Source organism: Idiotropiscis lumnitzeri, chromosome 14, assembly GCF_059441095.1.
Source record: "Idiotropiscis lumnitzeri isolate Australia: NSW breed Sydney's pygmy pipehorse chromosome 14, RoL_Ilum_1.0, whole genome shotgun sequence".
NCBI lineage: Eukaryota > Metazoa > Chordata > Actinopteri > Syngnathiformes > Syngnathidae > Idiotropiscis > Idiotropiscis lumnitzeri.
In genome coordinates, this window is record NC_142404.1 from 15,641,644 (window position 1) to 15,663,778 (window position 22,135).

At 44.6% G+C, this 22,135-nt stretch overlaps 2 protein-coding genes and 1 long non-coding RNA gene across 5 annotated transcripts; 1 reads left to right on the forward strand and 2 right to left on the reverse strand.

The window, feature by feature from the left end:
* The first annotated feature begins 335 nt into the window (after window positions 1-335).
* LOC148323687 (uncharacterized) lies at window positions 336-21,974 on the forward strand. The gene is made up of 4 exons (XR_015846466.1): window positions 336-593; window positions 955-983; window positions 10,979-11,065; window positions 20,586-21,974. It is a non-coding gene; the product is annotated as an uncharacterized LOC148323687 (long non-coding RNA).
* fzd5 (frizzled class receptor 5) lies at window positions 1,138-4,702 on the reverse strand. Of its 2 annotated transcripts, XM_088314796.1 has the most exons (2): window positions 3,929-4,089; window positions 1,138-3,851 (listed from the first exon to the last, which is right to left on the reverse strand). In XM_088314796.1, exons 1-2 carry the CDS (start codon window positions 3,943-3,945, stop codon window positions 2,411-2,413), a joined length of 1,458 nt encoding a protein of 485 aa, XP_088170922.1. In that variant the 5' UTR covers window positions 3,946-4,089; the 3' UTR covers window positions 1,138-2,410. The 2 variants fall into 2 exon arrangements, with proteins under 2 accessions (XP_088170922.1, XP_088170921.1); XM_088314795.1 differs by having other exon boundaries at window positions 1,138-4,702.
* Window positions 6,677-19,727, reverse strand: plekhm3 (pleckstrin homology domain containing M3). 2 transcript variants are annotated; one of them, XM_088314793.1, is made up of 9 exons: window positions 19,656-19,714; window positions 18,510-18,591; window positions 17,745-18,375; window positions 15,225-16,163; window positions 12,364-12,509; window positions 11,928-12,121; window positions 10,970-11,033; window positions 8,778-8,935; window positions 6,677-8,669 (listed from the first exon to the last, which is right to left on the reverse strand). In XM_088314793.1, exons 3-9 carry the CDS (start codon window positions 18,265-18,267, stop codon window positions 8,516-8,518), a joined length of 2,178 nt encoding a protein of 725 aa, XP_088170919.1. In that variant the 5' UTR covers window positions 18,268-18,375; window positions 18,510-18,591; window positions 19,656-19,714; the 3' UTR covers window positions 6,677-8,515. The 2 variants fall into 2 exon arrangements, with proteins under 2 accessions (XP_088170919.1, XP_088170920.1); XM_088314794.1 differs by lacking the exon at window positions 18,510-18,591 and having other exon boundaries at window positions 19,656-19,727.
* Window positions 21,975-22,135: the final 161 nt, after the last annotated feature.

Below are 22,135 nucleotides of genomic sequence, written 5' to 3' on the forward strand. Positions count from 1 at the left end.
AAAATAATATTCTGAGATTTATTTTTAAAATGAAAACATTCCAAAGAAAAAACTTGACAAAAGTACAAAAAATGATGGGGAAAAAAATAAATGCAACAAAAAACAGTCGCGTTGAGTGTAAAATCACAAGTTGTAATTTTATGATTAATTTTTCAAGAAGTCACAAATTTGCACGTCAATCAAAATATTGGGATAAAAGGTTGAATATTACAAGAAAAGAAATACAATTACTATGAAAAAACAATTTCTTGGGGGGGGGGGGGGGGGGCTGGTAAAATTAAAGTAAGAAACGTTAGAGGAAAGCGCCGCGCTTGTAAATGACGTCACACGGAAAAACCCACTGGAGATAAGGGTCAAGGCAAAAAAAAAGGGGAAAAGGCAGTAAAATCATTTTGGTATTTTTATGATGTAGCCCGAGGGAGTTAAGAAATCGAGTATTTCATTTTTTGTAGTTTATCCAACGCTCAAAGACGTACCACAGTGATTCGTTACAATTTGAAGTTTCTTTTTTAATTGTTCAGACGATGTCTTTACCGCAGTGCATCATGGGATCGTTCACAACCTCGCATTGGACGCTAGACTGGCCGCTTAAGGTATTTTATCTTATATATTGACATAATTCAAGTAGATAGATGCAATTACTTAACGTAGCGTCTCGATTAGATAATTACTGCTACGATATGGTGCTGAAATGTCAAGTCGTTGTTTTAAAGGAATTTAATTCGTTCAATCAATGCTTGAAGACGTCCCGCTGTGATTTGTTGATTAGGAAACGGTGGTAGACAATTTACACCAAAATTTGCGAAACAGTAACTCATTTTTTAAAGTCTTGCCAAAATGTAAATTTTTTACCCGAGTAGTTGGATTAAAATAGTACATTAGCACATTTTCAAAGCACATATTTATGCGTCTGATTATGACGACGTTGACGTGTAATACCGCTTTATTCCTCAGGAGGACACCAACGAGTTACGTGATAATCGGTGAGTGTTGCCATGAAAATCGACATTCGATTCCTTTGTATGTTGGAAATCATGCACAAATGAAGGAAACTCCAACTTTGTGTCCTTTGAATTCTAATACAAGCAGATAAAAGTAAACACTATTTAATTAAATAAACACAATGTGACAAAATGGTTGCAAATATGTCGCATTTTAATCGGCCTATTCACTTCCACTGTCAGCAGAAAAATAAAATTTCAAGGACAAATTAAAAAAAAAAGACGCCAGTGGAGCCATCAGAATGCAAATCACTTATTATGAGTCCTTGGTGTCTCTCAAACCAAAAGAAAACGCCACCACAGTGTTAACAAAGTGCTTGTTTTGTACCAAAACCTTCACATTTTTGTACAAACAAATATACAACAAAAAGAAATTTAAATTGATCCAGTGAGGGTTTTTATTCTTAAATGTCATTTTTCATTGTGGTAGAATATGGTGAGAAATATTTTCTTCTTGTAGTTTTGATGTTAAATTCAATTTTGAATGTAAAATGAGACAAAAACATCAACCTATACCAGCACAACAGTCCCTTTAGATTTATGGCATTGATCAAATATGAATGGACAGAAACTGGTTAAAAAGAAAAAAATGCTTCCATACAACAAATCCTTTACATATCTTTAAGATAAGCAATTGATTGCAAAATCCTTATGACATAGGGTTGACATCGGCATTGGCCAAATACGAATTTACATCAAACAAGTATCATAAATTACTGTATTGTTTCGATTGTTTTGATTTAAGATGAGCAACAGCAGAATTTCAAGGGGCAAAATATTAATCAATTTGAAAATTGTGATTCCGGAACCATCGGGACATTGAGTCAACATCAGCATTGTCCACATATAAATGAACATAAAAGTAGTCATGTGACTATTTCGTTTGTAGATTGAAATTCTTCATAAAATGTAAAAAAAAAAAAAAAAAATGGCTCTAGCACAAGACAAGTGTTGATGCACATTTATCACAATTTAAACTGAGCAACTGCAGAATATAAAGGAGGACAATGAATAATTTTTCAAAAGTTGACTTATTTTCAGACAATTGAGAAGAGGTCAGTATTAGTCAACTAGAAATAAACATAAAACGAGTCGCATGATTACGGTTTGTTTACTAATGGTCTGAGTGTGAGCAATCATGTTAAGTAGTTCCTCTTGCCACCAGCAGATGACGCTGAACACCCAATGCAATTACCGAAACCTGTATTAGAACCTCAAGTTCATTACACTTCGCATTTATGTACACGTCCAGCGTCCAAGGCCAGCGGCAGAACCTAGACCTTGTGGTAGAACTCCTGTCAATATTTACATCAATAAATAAGGTTTAGTCTGCAAATGCATACTGGTTCCAGTGTGGCTCCATGGACTTGAACATCTGGCTCTTCTGGTCTCAGGTTTACTTTGACTTGTCATGTATGAGACGGAGCTTTATGGTACATCCCAGTAACGGGTCCCGTTAAAGCGGCGGCGGCCTCTGCGTACACAGGGGGCGGGGCTACCACCTTGTGGGGCCACCAGGGGCAGCACTGCACCAGAAACCTGCGCCAGGTCTCCAATGTCTTTCCAGACCAGATCCAGACCCCCGATGTGATGCCCACCACCAAGCACATAAAGTACTTGAGCATGAAAACGACGTAGTCAGGTCCGCCGCCCACCCGCTGGCGCTCGGCAGCACAAGAACAGGCCAGCGCCCGGTCCCAATCGGGGCGTCGGTGCTGCTCGTAGACCAGGCAGGCCACCACTACCGCAGCAGGCACTGTGTAGAGCAACCCGAAGAGTCCGATTCGGATCATGAGGCGTTCCAGTTTGTCAGTCTTGGTCCCTCCCTGTTTAATGATACCGCGGATGCGGAAGAGAGACACGAAACCAGCAAGGAGGAAAAATGAGCCGGCGGACAGGTAGACCACCAAGGGAGCCAGGACGAAGCCTCGAAGGTTCTCCAGGCTTTGGTTGCCCACGTAGCAAATGCCGGCCACCGGGTCGCCGTCTACGGCGCTGAGGGCCAGAACTAGAACAGTCTTGACGCTGGGGACCAGCCAGGCGGCCAAGTGGAAGTAGTGGCAGTACCCCGCGATGGCCTCACTTCCCCATTTCATACCCGCGGCCAGGAACCACGTGAAAGACAAAACCACCCACCAGATGGAGCTGGCCATGCCGAAGAAGTAGACCAGCAGGAAGACCAGGGTGCACAAAGCAGGACCACCCGTATCATAGAGGATGTGGGACTGATCCGCAAGGTGGGTGCACGCCACCCGCTCGTGCCCGGCCACCAGCCGGATGATGTATCCCAATGACACAAAGAGGTAACAAGTCGCCAGGAAGATGATCGGTCGCTCGGGGTACTTGAAACGCTGCATGTCCAAGAGGAAGGTGGCCACCGTGGTGAGGGTGGATGCGAAGCAGAGCGCCGCCCACAGCCCCACCCACAGGGTGGTGAAGGTCTGCTCGTCCTCCGAGAAGTACGCCTGGTGGCACGGCTGAGCGCAGTTGAGGATCGGCCCCGTGCGGACCCGCCCGTACAACGGGTGTGACTCCCTTTTGATGGGCACCAAGGGCTCCCGACAGCGGCACTCACGCTCACTTTGCGCTGGGGCGTTTGGTCTGAGGCGGTTCTTGATTGTGGGTTTGGCAAAGGGCGGTGGCGGTGGGGTGGTGGCCTCGCTCCCGTTCTGGTCCATGCAGAGCGTGTCGCCGCCCAGCCGGGGAAGACGCTCACAGCTCATCCGCTCGGGCCACTCGAAGCCGTACTGGCTCATGAGGGGCGAGCACCCACGTTTGGCGCGTTCGCACACAGATCGGCACGGCGGTAGAGGCTTGCGGTAGTCTGGTAGACAGATGGGCGTGTACATGCTGCACAGAAAGAACAGCAAGTCCGGGGAGCAGCGGATCCGAACCAGAGGCCAGAACTGGTGCACCTCCAAGCCCACCTCCTCCTGAGTGTCATGGTTGAACTGGTTGGGCATGTAGGTCAGATTGTAGCCGATGCCTCGGCACATGGGAACCGTGATGGGCTCACACGAAATCTCCTTGGAAGCTGCATGGACCCGGGGCCCACTCTGGATCAGCAGGATCAGCAGAAACCTCATTGTCAACTCCATTTAATCCAAAAGTGGTTTAAAGTCTTGTGGTTTTGAGGTCTGCTTAAAACCAAACCAAAAATGATCTTAAAGTCTTGTTGCACATTTGAAATAAAACCAAACCAAAACTGGTCTTAAAGTCGCGTGCTCTTTTGGTCCATTTAAAACCAATATCAAACCAGAAACCAAAAATGGTTTATAGTGCTGTGCCCCTTTAGTCCATTCTCCTGTGCAAAGTCTCAAATTGATTATTAATCCACGCGGAGGAAAAAAAAAAAACAAGTCCTCCGAATAGCTGAAGAAGTCACTCTGTGCCAACTAAAATCCACCAAGGACTGGGGAAGAAAAATACTCTCGTGGCGTCGTCACGCACGCTCACGTGCACCTTTCAAACAAAAACAAGTAAACTCCTCTACAACATAAACTTGTTTTTCCCCCCGCCTCCTTGTCCGGCGGCTTCCGACGTCCCACCGCATCCCTCGCACCACACGCGACCCCTCAGGTGCGAACCCCCGCACGGACTGAACCAACTCAACACGCACTAGATGCCTCCTGCAAGCCTGGCTGCCCGCTGCCTTCAGGGACCCTCGGACGTCGCACTTGCAACGTCACGACGCTCAATCACAACCCGCGGACGTGTCATTTTTAAAGTATATACCGTCATTACTCAAGTCGAAGTATAGATATTGAGATTAAAAAGACTTTAGCAGAAATTGTATCAACTCCAGCTTTTTACTTATATTGAAGTATAAAAGTAACGGTTTTGAAACAACAAAGTACAAAAGTAAACGAAATGCAAGGAGGGAAAATGCATATAGAAATAAATTTAACATTTGTCAGATTTTGTTCCAATGAGTTACTTCGGGAAAACTATTATTTTGTCAAATATACCCCCCAATGTTTTTTTTCATTCTTTATTATTTGTAAAATGTGTAATTACTTTACTTTTGACACAAATATATTTGATTTGCCATTTTCTGAACTTATTTTACGCAAGCACTTTAATTTCAGAAGGACATTATGGTCCTTTACTGAGTGCAACTGAACGCACCAGCTGCTTCTTGTCTTTCGTGACTGTCCACTCGTTTGGAAAAGACTGAGCAGCACCTGAACGCACCGGTTAATGGATGACTGACGTTGATGAATGAGTAGCTGTCAGTTAACCTTGTTGTAAAATGTGTTTGCAATGCAAACATAATGAGCAAATGGTAATGCTCTTTACTTTACGATAAACATTTTTTGCTATGATTTTGATCACTTATATGTTTAAAGTAAAATAAAATATTCGTGTAAAGAGTTGCCGTTACTGGGTTGCTTTGCGAGGGCGTTAAGGGTTCGAGTTCAAAGGTTAGGGTTGGGCGTCTTTGTATGTTTGCGCAGGTTGATCTTTTTTTACCCTTTCAGGTGACTGATGAAAGGAAACATGAATCACGAAATATGTGATTTTTCCAGCTTCATGTTTGACTTAAGTCAGCAATGAAATGTCCCATTTTTACAAACAACCCACAAAAATAACTTATTTAGCAGAAAATAACGGGTTTTACTTAATTTTAATTAATAACTGTACTGTACTTTATTATGCAATAATTACTGACCTTTTTTGCACTTGACAAATACGTTATACATATTTTAAACTAATACTAATGAAAAAGAACTAAACTAAAATGAAGCATTTTCGACAAAATAACAACCAGACATGCACACACACACACTCATACATGTCTACACACACTATTGTGCACTCACAATGAGACACTAACACACACAAATCTCAGTCATAAACTCACACGCGCACACAGACACACACGTACGCACTCACTCACTCACACATTGTGTTCGTATCGGCTCCCCCCCCCTTTGTGACCGTTTCCCCCTCCTTAACGTGTCTTTTGTTTTGATTTGTGTTGGCATGTGGGGGTCTCTCTCTCTCGAATTGTGGGGGTCTCCCTCATTCTCGCTCCCTGTCTCTAAATGAGCGGCGAGGGTCCGCGGGCCACTGGAGCAGGACAAAGGCGGCGCTGCGCTGGCTACACTTGCCGCTTTGTGGTCCAGCTCGTCAGCACTAATTGGCCGAGACAATTAAGGCAGGGACGCTCCGTCGGCATTGGACGAGAGCCTGCGTGGCCACGCTAGCTGACTTGATGCTAAGTGACCTGCTAGCTTTTTGTCATGTCCAGGCTTAATCCACTTTGTAGGCCGTAAATGATGTCACCGCCATCCTCCGTGCTTGTGTCGTCACCTGTGTTCAAGTTTTGAACAGACAGAACGTAGAACGTAGGTGGCCCAGTTCACAGAGGTGGAAAAAGTTAAAGCACTGGTAGAATATTTCTAACACAGGTGGAAAAGAATTGGAACACAATGGAAAATGGGCTTGGAAATGTTAGAACATGGTTAGAAAATGTCACTGTCGACAAACAAGTGACAAGGTGGCCGTACGAGTGAGGGAACGCTAATCCGTTGTGCTTTGCACGGGTGAGTTCAAATTCCATCCTTGTCGATGATTGTTTTGAGGAAAATGTGAAAACCGACACCGCTTTTATCGCGAGGGTGAAAAGCATGGGTAGAACATGAAAATCTCACAAGACTACAACCACAAAATTCCCTTCAAGATATTTTATTGGCCATCAACAAAACTAAAAGAAGCAAAACCAACATCAAACGTGCAAATTCAAATTAAAGTGCTTCATTTAATACTTGAGAAAACACATTTGAGGGCAAAATAAATGAAAAATATGGTGAACAAAAACAGTAGTTGAAGCAATCAGTCTTTTTTCCCTCATCGAAGAACGAAAAAATAATACAAAAAAAAACCCATAAATAAATTCATAAATCTTTTGGCCAAAGCACAATTTATTTCGTCCCTGAATTGAAATGCAACTAAAAAGCTAAGCGTGTTCAGCGTGGCTCATATGTTGACATAATGTTAAATAACTTAATATTGATATGGACGACGACGTCATTACTTCATGGTCACCAACAAAATTGTGTCGTCACGCAATTGTGACTTTGAACACTCAAACTGGGAGGCGCTACTAGCTAACAGCGCTATTCCGATTCAAATTGCACTCACGTCAAATGTCCTTCATTGGCTTACTGAGCTACTTTTCGCCTATTTTTTGTTAATGGCAAACTTAAAGTTCTTAAGATGTTAAGTTTTTGCCTTGATTTTCTAAATTACCGTAATTGTAATTTACATTTAAAAATTTTACATTACGTTCAAAATAAAATATTTTTAGGTCATGGCCCTATCACGCATGATGAGACGTACAATTATGTAAAAGCTTCACAGTCAATTTTTATTAATCAATGTTCGACGTAATAATTCAAGTCTTGAGTGTTGTGTATATTTAACTATTATTTTTTTTCATTTTGAATGTAGAGTAAAATTGAAGACAAGTGTTACGACAAACTACGACTCGTAATGTTACCGGTTTCAATAATACATTTCACTTTTTTTTTTTCATTGTTAAATGTTACTGGGGTTATACTTTAATGGCTTAATAGATGGGCAGCCAATTAGATGAGAGCTAATGACGCTATTGCAATAAAACGTGTTAATGACAAATTATTGCTTGTTAACGTGATTGTCTTTTTGTTACAAACTAGTGTACAATCCCCGTCATGTTTATGGTAACGTCACAAGTCGTGATGTACATGGTAATACTAGTCGAAGTTGAATTAATTCACAATACGGCCGACATAAATAAAGAGGCTAACTAGCTAATAGCTTGTATATGGTACTTGTCGTTTTTAATGCTTCAGAGAAACGGTTAGCTAGCTCTTCATTCTTTTTTTTTCTTTAACATTACCAGTCGATTATTGTTCAGGGTCATTTGACTTTTGCCAATTTAACATTGCATCCGGAATAAAAAGGCTAACTAGCTAATAGTTTACGCAATCTAGTTGTTGTTTTGTTTTCATGTTATGGGCAAACGTAACGTTAGCTCGTCATTTTATTGTTTGCATGATTAAAAGTTGGAGCTTGACGCAATAGTAGTCTACAATTAATGATTTAACATTATGTCAGAAATTTTAAAAAAGACGGAGCTTACACACGCTAGTTATCCTTTTTATATTTCCAGCAAACGTAAAATTGTAACTTAGAGCTTGCTGTTACAAGGAGGTCAATACTAACAGTGCGTTGGAATACGACTTAGCACCACGCTCGTAAGAAACTTGTTGCTAGCTAATATGAATTTAAGGTAGGGGGCGCTGTTTGGCGACAAAAACAATTGACGCCGAACCATCCTTGAGATTTCGTCCCTCAACATAAATCAGTGATTATTTTGACATTGATGTTTATGTCACGTGTGTTGCATTTTTGTGAAGTCGTATAAAGAAGTCCTTGTGCAACATTTACACTCCCCGAAGCGTCTTTTACTTGAGCTTGGCTCGGACCGTCGCCATCTTGTGTCCGCCGTTTTGTAGGGGCGTGTCTCAGGTGTCCTGGTAGGGCAGGTGGTGGTCATCGTCGGGTGACCAGAAGGACGACGGCCGTTTGGTGTGGTGGAGCTCGCGTCGGACGCAGCGGGGACATGGCTGACACTTCTGGCGACACTCGGCGTGGAAGACCGCACCGCACCCCGAGCACCTGACGGGAACACGACATGCCGGCAAAATTATTTGGAGACTTCGTGGATTCTATTCACGCGGGGTGTCGTCGGGGAATGTCGTAATGAGTTGTAATACAAAGAGCGACCTCCTGGTGGCGCTGTCCTGGAAAGGGTAGATGACGTGTCCGCTGTGGCACAGTTCGCAGATGAAACCTTTCTGTCGGCACAAAGTGCAGCCCAGCACGTGAGCGCTGGCGAACTTGATGACTTTGGACAGGAAGGGAGCCAGATGGCCGTCAATCACCTGTAAGGGGCGTGGCCACCAAAGCAGGGCGTGGGGTCAGAAGAGCACAGTAGGTGGCATGTAGCCACACCCACGCAGGTTTTTTTTATTTTTTTTATTAACTACTATGAAACAATAACCCAAGTGGGCAACCTTTAACCCTGACTTAAAACCCTACCCTGAAACCATTTTGAAACCCTAACCCAGACCTAAAACCATACTTTGAAACCCAGACTTGAAACCCTAACTATGACTTGAAACCTTAATCCTTGCTTGAAACTTTAACAGTCTTGATACCTTAATCTCAGCTGTTTGTCCAAGTGAAGTACACGCTGCTGTGTGGTTTTGCAAACTTGCGTGTGCCTAAAAGTGACATGTGGACCACACACACACGCGCATTCAACATGTTTCTAGGCATGTGTGTTTGTTGCATGCAAAGTGTTCCTAATTTTATGACGAGGATGATGAATGTTTGGGCTGGTGACACCGCTGTAACCCCCCATTCTCCTCCCCCAGCGGGCCCCCCCCTCGCCGGTTGCACTGACGAATGGCCGTCCTGATGCGTGCTGACAGGCTCCCTAATGAACACCTCGCCTCTAATTGGAGCGCAAGTAAAGCAGGGAGGAGGACGAGCCCCGACGCGAACGCACTACAACAATAATCTTGCTCTTAAATTTCAAATCCACTTTTGAAACACATTTGAATAATTTAAAAATGACAACTACTACAGAACTAGATGTTCTCTAAACATACCCACAGTTTACGGTTAGCAACTGTCACAAAAATGTCAAACTATGTCCTGTAGCTTGTGAACACGACTCACTCCTTATACTCCATCTCCCAAGACACACGTGCGCACACGCACGCTGACACACGCGCGCTGCAGTTGAGGCTTGTCCTCTTTACTGCACGCAGAGTCTTTGTGCTGCCTTCTAATCAGCTAAAACGGACGTTAAACAGCTGCCTGACTTGACTGGATCAAAATTTTTTTTGAAAAAAACTTACAACTATATTAAGCTCACATTTATTTTGGTGTTATATGAAAATGTATATTTAGTTTAAAATATCTGGATTTCTTCTCTAAAAAGGAATCCCAGCTTTCGGTGTGTTCATTTAAAGAAAATAAATTGACATAAGAAAAAGATTTAAAGATACATGTCCATTTATATCAATTAAAATTGTAAAAAAATATATAAATATAAGTATTTAAATAGAGTAAAATAAAATACGAATAGTCGAACAGAGATGCACGGTTCGATTCCGGCTCAGGATGGAAAATATCGATAATAATTGTAAAATGGCTTCTTACAAAGTGGCATTGATTGGTGAATCCTCTTCTAACAGGTGTGTGTGAGTGTGTGTGCATGCACGGGGATGCATGTGTGTGAGGCTGAATGCAGGCATGTCACGCATTGTTTTCCCGCCTGTTGCTTCTCAATGTGAGCAATTAGCCGAGCACAGCGACACAGTGTGGGAGTGGAGGAGGTGAGAGGCGGTTCGGAGGGGCCAGGGTGAGGAGAGGGGGGGCGTGGGGGGGCAGGGGGTGCTCTTTCACCGTGAGAGCGGGCGAGCGAGGGAGCCTCCCGTCAAGAAAGAAAAGAGGGGCAGGGTGCAACATAATCACAGACAAAAGAACTTTTCACTCATTTATGAGCCCTTTTCCTCTGCCCCATACAGCCCTCACATCACCCCCTCACCCCCACCCCCACCCCAATTTACCTCCACACCACCGTCGCCATGTTGGCCTCATTTGTACAACACACACACACACACACGCACTAAAAATTAAAATTAGTCTGTCCACTCATAACATCACTAAGAAAGCTTTTTTTAAATATATGAGCAAAAGTATTGGGACACTATTCTTCTCCTCAGTTTCATAACCCGATTTTTTTTTTTTTTTTGGAAAAAAAATATTGTTTAATGGCAAATTATTGCATTGCTATTGAGAACGACTTTACATGTCAAATCAACAATTTTGTGATGTAAAACAGTATTTTGGGCCAAATGAGTAAATAAAGTGTTTTAAGGGCAAATGATAACATTTGTGTGTACCTGCTGCAGGTCAGCAATGGAGTAGAGGTGAATGTGCTGCAGCAAATACTCTCGAGGGAAAATTCTGCAGAGGAAAGGGAAGAAAAACGAGCAGTGGTGAGTCGTCCATCATTGTGACAATGTTTAAATGTGGCCTCTCTGAGGTCGTCCCGTGTGTGGCGTGTGTACGGGCGCTTGCGAACACTAAGGCAAGGAAGTAATTTGTTTGAAATACACTCGAGTAAACCTTTGAAAAGGAAAAACAATGCAATGGGCTGGAACGTCACCACACTTTTAAAATGAGAAATAGTACACGTACATTTTGGAGGTAAAAATGTGTCACAATTGTTAAAAAGTTTTTTTTTTTTTTTGTGCATGTGTATAAGAAAAAGTACATATAGTACGTAGCGCTATAAATTGTATTTTATGTAAAAGTGTATTTTATCGTAATACCTTTTTTTACTTATTTGCATGAAAAATACAAGTTTTCATTTTACAATAACACAAAGTAGAAATTGTTTCTGTAAAAAAAAAGAGTATTTAAAACATTTTCTTCAAAACAACAAACTATCAAAAAATGATTTTTTTTAAATTTCTCTTAACTAATGAAAATGTAAGCGTGACAATTTTACCCTAAATATGAAAATAAAAGAGACATCTAATTGAATCAAAACAAAGTAGAATGAAAAATGTTATTCAAATTAACCATAAATTAAATAATATTTTTTTTTTTAAACATTTTGACTTTGTATATTAGTGGCAGTTAAAATGGACGTGGACTTACGATGACCACTGGAAAAGAAAAAAAATAATAAACCATAAGACTGATGTGTCTGCAAATGTTTTAGCAGTGTTTGGAAGTGTGCAAAACTGTGCCGTCACACACAAACACAGACGTGGGTGGATGTGTCAGATGGCCCTCTCTCTTTGCCACTCATATTGCGGGCGGCCCCACGCGATAAACGGGGGTTGGCTGTACCTTCGTCGCAGATCCTCTGCGATGGTGGCGCGGCAGCTGAACAGGTAGGCGCGCAACGACTGCAGCTGCTGGCGGAGGCGCAGCACGGCGCTGAGGGGCTCGCAGTGCTCGTAGAGAGCCCCGTTCAGCTGCTGCACGTCCAGCAGGGGCTCCTCATACACAAACTCCAGAAACTCCTTCGCCTGCTTGGACACCTGCAAGCGGATAGCGCTCACGACTCACACAGGGGACATTTGAACCGACGGCAGTTCGTTTTGTTTTATTGTGCTATCGTTAAACTGACGAGGGGCGAGATCACAATCATGTGTTTTGGACATTGGACATTTTTTTTCTATCAAATTCTATTGTGCAAATTAGCAGTTATGTAATATGTGGCACGGCCATGAAAGCAATTGGGACAGCCCAGTGTTGGTTGGCGTGTTTTGTGGTGCGTCACCTTGTGCTTGCTGGTGTCCCAGTTGTGCAGCAGTCGGGCGGGAATGAGGAAGGTGTTGTCCTGGTGGCAGTTTTGGCAGTAATACCAGCCACTGTAGTGGCAGACTTTGGCTTTGCCCCTGGAGGCGCCCACTGGACGCTGGCAGCCTGTACACAAGAGGGTGAAGTCACAATGCCAGTTCGGGTCGGTCCACACGCAGTGACGAAAATGCTAACGTCTCTCTCTTTAGTTAATGTGGAAATTTGAAAACGTTGGGCTCAATTTCTGGGACGAGTTCATCTCAGAAAAGGCAAAAATCACCCAGTCGTTGCTTCTTTAATAATAATAATAATAATAATGCCTTTATTAGTCCCACAATGGGGAAATTCGAGATTCAAACCCAGGCCTCCTGGGGAGACTGGGTCCTGAACGCGGCGCCTTTAGACCACTCGGCCATCCTGGCAGCCACGAGATTCGAACCCAGGCCTCCTGGGGAGACTGGGTCCGGAACGCGGCGCCTTAGACCACTCGGCCATCCTCCAAAAGAGTAGACTTCCTGTGTCTTTTGAAGCATTTCTGTGGGTCTACTCATGAACGATGACGCTATCAAACGTCATGTTGCCAAGCAAAACTGGCTTCAGGGGTTAAATTTTCAAAAATAAAAACAAAGCGCCATTGATGCTAATACCCGAACATATACGCGTCAAAATAAAATGGCAAACTCCTAAAAGACATCCTGACAAAATGTTGTGTTGCTCATTCAAAATGGTTTTGGAATATGCTCATGCGGAATATGCTAAAGCTCCCAACATCTGTCTGTATAAGTGCTGCCTCGTGCCGTCACGCCAAAAGCAGTAGTCACAACACAAGAGATGAGGAACAAATAGATCCTTCCCTGCGTTGGTTTTGAATGCTTTGTCCCATTTTCACCCAAACACCCGACACGTGCGCACACACGCACACAGGTGTGTCTTATCAAGCATACCAGAGACGGTGTGAAAAAGATGCAAGGAAAACTATGTGAGAGATAATCATCAGGAAATGCTGGCGACGACATGCATGCACCTGAACACGAGCACACTGTGATGCCTTTCGCGAACGGGGAGCTCAGTGAGAATTCCGAGGCGGTAGAAAAGGCGTAATAGACGGGAGGCCGGAAAGGCGGGACGGGGGCTGTGCTTCTTTCATCGTATTTAATTGAAAGCAATTGCCGCAGCCCAACAAGTGTAGCCTCTTTCACGTAACCACTGTACCACCATCAAAGCTGCAAAATTTGCAGGTCGACTCACACACTGACCACCGCATGCAATCTCCACCGTGTTGTGTACAACACTTCACCACCATTTTGTGAGCGCTACTTGTCTGCTAATTGTCACTAAAGCTTCTAGCAGTTTCCGCCGCTCCTCTCTGATCTTTTATTGTGGGGACGGGGAAGATGAATGGGAATTCAAACGCAGCTCAAAAGGTCTACCGATTGTACCTCGGCTCACTGTGGCGGTGGGGGGGCTACGTGGTGGTGGGTAGAAGGAGAGGGGGGGGGGGGTCACTTTGACCTGTAGAGGGGTGAGCGCACGGCGGTGGGAGACGGCATGAGGGCCGACACCGGGCTTTCATCGGCCCGCCGCGGGTCCAGACCTGCACACCTTTGAGGAGACCTGTGTGTGCGCGTGTGCGCGTGCGTGTTTTAAAAGCTTTGATGTGGTTTCTTTCACACTGATAAAACACTCCAGCATTCACCGGTGACCACCAAAAAATAATGTGTGTGTGTTTGTCTTGTACAATGAAAAGCAGAGCAGTGGCGGGACTTGACAAGGAAGGCGCAATACATTTTCGGACGATTCAGCGATGATAGTCGACAAATGGGATGAAAATGAGCACTGATAAGGGACGATATCAACATAGGTGAAGGATGTAACGTGAAAAAGCAGACATCAAAGAAAACATAACAACCATATCACATCACTATTGTAAGGTGAAGGCGGACAAAATGACATTAAGTGTACGTGTGCGTGCGGCTCTTCAAACACCCACACAGACCCACACGCACGTACACACTGTGTCCTTCAAAAGAGATAATTTTCCCATGAGTAATTGTAGACCACACGGTACATTTAAATGTTAAATAGTTCAATTAATACTATGTGTATATGCATGTATGTGTGTTGCATATGCAAAGTCCACACATGAAAAGAGTTGAAAGCAAAAAAGGAGGGACATTGATGGTCAAGATGTGTGACAATCACCGGCGCCTCTGCTGGCCACAGCTGGGTAGTGCACTACAATTTGGAGTCAAACTGAATTTAGAACCAATTCACTCGAGCAATTCATTAGTTGAGCCAGTGGTCGTGGCATAAACTAGTAGAAAGGAAATATGAGCCTAAGCGTACAAAATTGGAATAAAGAGGAGAAGAAGGATTGAGAAGTAGGCATGAAAAGAGAACAACAAACAGCAGCAATAAGAGAAAGAGAATGGGAAGAAGGAGAAGAAGCAAATGAAGGAAAAACATAAGGAATAAAATAGATGAAAAAGGAGACAACAGTATGAGGAGAAGATGACACAAATGTGGGAGGGGAATAAACAGATTAAGAAGGAAGAAAAGCAGATGAAGAAAGTATAGAAAAAGAAGGATAGAGGAAGCTAAAAGGATGCAGAAGTGGAACAAGGAAAATATGAAGAAGAAGGGGGGGAATAGAAGGAGAAGATGGGGGAAAAAAGAGGAGTGAGTAAAAGGAGAAAAGACGAGGGAAGCGGCAGACGGAGAAGAACAAAAAGCTGGAGGAAGAAAAGGAGAAAGGGATGACGTCGAAGACAAAAGTAGAACAAAGGATGAAGGAGAAGAAGAATGACAAAGAGGATGACTGGCCATGAAGAGGACGCTGACCTGCACATGTGAAGCCCTGAGCGGTGAGGCCTTTCTCCAGAGCGACACAGGTGAGGAGGCTGAGAAAGCTGGTGGTGACCGACTGCCTCTTGGCTCTCTGCTCCCTCTGCCTCCTCTCTTTGGACCTCAGCAGCACACCTTGCGGCGCCGGGTTACCGCACTCCTGCTGGCCGGGCTGACAGGCGCCCGCCTCCCCCCTCAAGGCCTCCATCCACTCCAGGGCCTTGTCGGCCGTGTCGGCTCGGAGTCGGAGCGCGCCGGAGGCAAACGCCGCTTGGAAGCGCTCCGCCTGGTCCGGGGCCTCGGGGTCAGGCTGCACGCCGAGGCACGAGGTCAGCGCGTACCGGCAGACCGGGCGTGACACGGGGCCGCGCCCCTCGGTGGGAAACGCCTGCAGGGTGGTTCTGCTCAAGACGAAAGTGAAGGCGCACCAGTTGTTCTGGTCCAGGAGTTGGTGCAGAAGGCCCGCTTTGACGACGTCCTGGCAGCGCTGGCTGAACAGCGGCAAGGTGGTGGGGCGGCTCAGTGGGGGGGCGCCATCAACGTTGTCAGGAAAGGTGACCGCTTTCTCCGCCGCCGCCCCCTTCCGCTGCCTGGTGGGCCTCACCGCCTGGACCTTCTCCCACACGAGGCGCCGCCACTCGGCCGCCTCCCACTGGGTGGCGGCTCTCAGCTGCACCCGTGTGCTGTTGAAGAAAACGGCCTGCAGGGTGCGCGGGTCGGCGGGCTGGCAGGACGCCGGCGCCACCACGCCCTGGCAGTGCGACAGCGAGTAGGCGGTGCCCAGTTGCCGGTTGGCGCTGTTGTCCAGCGTGTAGAGGCGCAGCTCGCAGGGCGTCAGCTCCACGTGGCACTCACTCCAGCGGCCACGCGGGCCCTCGCGGTACTCCATCTCGGCCTGCTTCAACATGGTGCTGCTACTGCTGCTCCCCTTTTCAGCTGCAAAAGGCACAATGTAACAAAATTGAATTTATTTTACGACATAATGAATCCTCAAGACTTCTTCCAAAATCCTGTCAATTTGGGACAGTTCTAGAAGACGTGAATCTCCACTGTCCCAAACTGAAGGCATGAAGTCTGTGTTCCCAGGCATAGAATGGCACGTGTTGGCGAGCTTGCCCTTCCTAGTCTCGCCACATAGTAATATTTAAAATTAGGGAAGGATAGACCTCCCTAATCCTTTGCTGAGCATAATACTTTTCAACCTTACTCGAGTAATGTCACTGTACGAGTCACTTTTTGACTTCTGTACCCGTCAATGGCATTGAATGAGTTCAATGGTGAAACCTTCTAAACAAAATGTTGCCGATAGGTAAAGGCTACAAATAGCGTCGCGCTCGCATTGACTGCAATTTAAAGAGTCTGGCGTCTTTGTGTTGGCATGTCAATAAATCAACGTGCGTCAAGCTGCCTCCATTTATTTAAAACAACAACAATGGGCGCCGCTCCTGCCGCTAATTCCATTTTGTCCCGTCCGAGCGCCAAGTGACGGACGTCAGACTTTGTTTTCCCGGTGGGAGAAATCGATCAGAGGGAGGAAAAAATTACCTCGTCGATCTTATCAAAACCCGTTTTGTCAGCGTTGTTAAACAAGCCTATATGAATATGCAAATGAGCAGCGGCACGGGCATGCTGATTGGCCGCCGTCACGCCCGGGCGCTTTGAGAGGGAAAACTGCCGCCGTCCATTAGACGGGAAAACGCTTGAGTGATGAACTAGCTCGGAATGCTAATTTGCCATCAGGAAAACTGGCTAAATACGCTTTTATAAAAAGTCTTCAGTGACAGGTCTCTGCGTGAAAGGCATGAATGAGGACACAACGTGAACGTGGGCTCATTGTGTTGATGCTAACCAGCTGTTGCTAATGAGGAAAGCAAACACGACGCTTTGTCCCATCCATCGGGGCTCCCCCCCCACCGCTGCACTTTCTCCCCTTTTCAGCCTAAACGGCATGCTAGCTTTTCACGCGTATGCTAATACGGTGTAATCCCGCCCGTGTCGGGAGGCGCCTTAATTAGCTTCATGCGCGCTCGCCTCATTTGAGTCCATTTGCCGACGGGATTACCAGCTATTATCCTGCACTCCCCCAGACCTCTGGAGAGTGTGTGTGCGTGTGTGTCATTTAAGGTTATCATCATTTTCTATCATTACAACACCGTCTGAGGACAGAAAGACATCCAACACTCTAAGGTAGACATCAACGCAACAAAAATATCAATATCCGAAGCAATAAAATGTTGTACCTAATATTTGGGGGGGGCCTCATTTAGCAAAATACAATCTCTGGGATTTCCCCGTATTTCTGTCCTGACGTCATACCGCGCAGATCGGTAGAACTAGTAACTAAATTAAAACAATTTATTTGTCTTTTTTTTTCTCTTACAATTTCTATGTTAGTTTTGCTAGCCAGCGTTTGGCATTGTTCATTAGCATTAAGCTACATTGTCCAATCCCGTGCACGCAAGTAGTCATGTTGATTTCTACTTGGCATGCTGGTGACGCTTATGTGTGCGTACCAACCTTCCATCTGGTGGTTTAGAATTGCGTTCTTTAGGGTGTCCACGGCAGGAAGTCCGTTGTCAGTGTAGGCGGCCGTTCGGTAGTTAACGTCGGACCTGGACCTGTTATGTCCCTTCTTGAAGGCAGCGTTGGTGGCTGTGTTGGCGGCCGGGGTGGTGCCCTCCTTGCCGTGCGCCACCAGGTCATTGGTGGATCGCGCCCGGCTCCTTTTGCCATGCCGCAGGCTCACCACACTCAGACCGTCGGCCCAGGCCAGCCCGAGCGGGCCCACCTCGGGCTGCTGGCCGGCGAGGAGGCTCCACACGCCGCTAGAGCTCAGCTTAGCCAGCGCGGTACTCGACGCCTCCTGGAGCTTCTTGGGTTGCCCGGAGGTCTGGTTCTTGGGGGGAGTGAGGCTGCCCGGGGCGGTGAAGTCCTCTGTGGCCTCCAGAGCCGGGCTGATGTCGCCCACCACGTCCAACTGCCTCAGGCCCTCCATCTTGCATTCACAGCTCAGGCTAATTAGGTCCAAACATCTCGGCATCTGGACCGAAATCCTTATAGAGCCTTCATCCTGCCGTCAGGGATTAAAGTCCTGCCTGAAGTCTTTGGGTTGATGCTGGAGGACCTTGTGGCATCAAACGGAGGTGGTCTGAAACAGGAAGAAGTCAAAAGGGTAAATAGGAAGTGTGAACGGAAACTCAGTTGCAATTATTCAGAGCCGTGTGGCCGTGAGTCAATTTTGCACGTAGATTATCACATAGTTTGTATCTGCTTTCTATCTACCTGTCTATCCGTCCACTTGTGCACTCCTCTTCCCTCTAATCTGTGCTCCGATTGATTTTCCAGCTCGGCTCCGGCTCTTTGTCTGCTCATATAAATTATTTAAAAAGCCATTAGCTCATCCCAGGTCACACCATACTACACACACATTGAATTTATTTGTATTTTTTTACCCACAATTCACTTCCATTACTTATTTGCAAAGGTGTGAGATTGCGAGGGCCTCTATTCATGAAAAACATTTGGAATAATGCAACTTTTTCCCTTTAAAAAGGCATTGTCCATTGCAAAAATATGATTTTGTTATTGAAAATTGCAACTTTTTGTATAGTAAAGGACCTGGCCGTTTCTGAAAAATATTACTTTTTTTTTTAATTTCTTCCCTAAAAAAAATTGAAAAAGTTAACTTTTGTTTGAACAAAATATATCAAGTTTCAAAGAAGTCTAAAAGATCATAGAGATTTATTTTCTTGGAATTTTATGACTTTTCTTCTTGAGTAAATATTCATTTTCTATATCTTTTTTTCTCAAGAATTTAGGACTTTGTCCTCTTTTTCTCAGAATAACCTCCTGCCTCTTTACTATTAATTTATTTTTTCATAGTAAGGAGGAACTCATCACATCCATGCATCAACCGAATATAATATGCGTTATAAAGACAACATAATTTCTGATTGACAATCAGATTGAGTGTAAAGAGAAAAATCACAACAACATAAGACAGGTGGGAAGCAGTGGCTGGTTGTGCACATGCGTGTTTGTCTTCTAGCAAAGTCAGCATCGCGTCTCAGTCAACATGACTAAGGTGGCGTCACTGTCAGCTACCTCAGAATGCTAGGCTAACGGGAGCTAGCTCGTCAAAAAAAAAAAAACTTGACCTTCCCACTATCATATATACGTACAAAGTTACACATTTGTCCGCCTTTTTTACTCAAAAGTTTTTTCGGTCTTTTTTTGTCTGTTGTGAAGCGAGCCGGGCGAGTGAGCCGGAAGCTAACGATTTAGCCTGTCTCCATCATCGAACAATGCGAGGTAAATTTGTCCACTGCGTAGCATCGTTGACGTTTAACAGGAGAGAATATTGACGGTTAGCGTGTTGTTTTTATCGCATTGCCGCTGAGGCGAAAGCGGAGATGACTGTGGACTCACCTTAGTGTTTACCATCAAGTCATTTGACAGTGTCCCACTGATAAAGACGTCCGGGCAGAAACCTATGGCGGAACCTTTATATTTTTGTCGCTTGAGAATGTTCTTATTTGTCGATATATGGTCATTTATTTATTATATGCATTTATTTGTTTCACACTTTGTGGTCATTTAAAACCTAATAGTATTCAAGACTCTCGGAAAATGGGAAAATAACATGATGCAGTAGTATTTTTTTCTTTTATTCTTGCTATTTATGGATTATCACTTTTGATTATTTTCTTTAAAATGGCGGTTCTAATGAAAATTGTTTTCTAAAAACAAATGTCTTTCAAGATATTTTTTAAATCAAACTTTTTTTCTTTAAATCTGTTTTTACTTTTTGGGGGGGTGTTTATTGAGTGTAGGAATTTCAACCCTCAAGAAGGAAAATATTTTGGAAATGATATCTTCTAATTGCTTAGGGAAAAAAATTTCTTCGCCCTTTTTCCCCTCTCCATTTTTTTTTATATATAGGGGAAGTCAAGTAAAAAAAATTCTTACCTAAAATAAGTTGTCTGCGCCCCCACTAATTTAAACATGGCATTCTGATGAATATTGTTTTTGCGGAATATAACTTAAGCAGCAAAATCCACCCATTTTTATCCAGCTCAGGGGGCGGGCATTTTGCCACTTGCCATCGACTGACAATGAGAGAGTGGCTGAGCTGGATAAAAACAGATGGAATTTGCTGCTTAATTCGCGAATATGCAACATTAATCACAATATCATGTTTATATTATTGAAGCTCCATAGAACACATGGTAATATTTTTTTGGACTTGGCTTCCTCTATAAAGTTGCTTTTTCAGAAATTAAATGTGTCTTTGTGACCATAATAATTTATAACAGTAAAGTGAATCACATCCTAAATGCTTCTGTTTGCTCCTCACAGCACAAACAGAAGACAACCACTGCGGTGATCCCCCCCCCTCTTTTCTAGAGAAGCTTTGAGGCTTGAGTGCTTTTCTTCTTGTGAATGAGCCTCTGCGTTCTCTTCATTATCCTCCATCTTTATTTGTCCGGCTGATGACTAAATGATGATGGCAGTGAAGACGCTTTCATCTGTCGCAGGCCGCGACCCCTTCTCGGCTCTACAACCGCCGCCCTGACCCCCGAGCGAGCGAGCGAGCATACGCCGCACAATGGCCGCCTGCCACTCAAGTGGCTGAGTAGTAGGCCCTGTCTCCATGGAGCCGCGACGCGTGGACGTCTGATGAACGCTCAAATCCAACAGCCCCTCCCCAAAACACCAGCTTCATACAGGTCTGTTTTGTAAATAATCCCACACAATACTGTTTTTTTATTTTTGGACATTATTATTGACAAATGTAAAAAGAAGTGAACCGCTGTAGAAATGCTAAGTCTCGCCCCCCCCCCCACAAAAAGGACAACGAAATAAGACGAATGGTAACCTATGCTTGCTGAATTGCGTTTTACTGAGGTACACCCAAGGGGCGTGCAGAAGGTGTGGTCACTGTGGAAGTAGTACCCCAGCATCCACGTGATTGGGGGGATGCGTTGTTGGGGCATCCACACACATCGAGTGGTTAGGGTTTCCAAATAGGTTGAGCATTTCAACCAAGGGTTTTAAACTAGTCTTAGTGTTTGAAATGAACGTTTTACACAACGGTTAGGGTTTCAAATTAGGGATCAAAACCAGGGGTTTGTAGAAGGTGAGCCCAAGAGTGCGAGCATCCACAACACCAAACCCAACCCACCGTGTGTGCATGCATTGTTCCCTTCGGTCCAACGCAGTGAGGAGCAGAAGAAGCAAAAACAAGCTTGTTGTCGCTGCCTCACTTTGAGGACAAAAGCTTGCGTCAATACACCACTTGGTTCGACATGAGAACCAATATATTGTGTCATGTGTTTTGTTTGTGTGTGTGTGGGGGGGGGGGGGGTGCGTGCGTGTGTGTGTGTGTGTGTGTTGTCATTCTGACTTGATACTCGCAGCCATCTGAAATCCAATTACCAGAAGTACAATAGAAAGACAGAAAGAGCTTCAAGGTTGCCGATACAACATCACATCCTGGGGTGACGTTGCGTCAATTCTCTCGGATACACAAGCTCATCATCATCATGATCATGTCCAGGGGGGCCCCAGGGACACACACATGCACACACACACAAGTTCACACACAATACACTTGCACACACACACACGATAAAAACAGACTGACATGAAAGACAGACACACACAATCTCTCGCACACGCTCTCTTGTGAGGTGTTGCTTTGGTATTGTTTGCAATTGCAGAAAACATCAACAGCATGTCTTAGTAATAAATATGGCTGACTCGTACGTATTTTTTCAATCATGAATAAACGTTTAAAAAATTATCAGCACGTAGTCTGTGACGTCATTGTGTGGCGTTTGCTATTCAACGTCTTCATCTAGTGGCCAAAATATGAACTGCAGCAACTGACCTATCCCTTGCCCTGA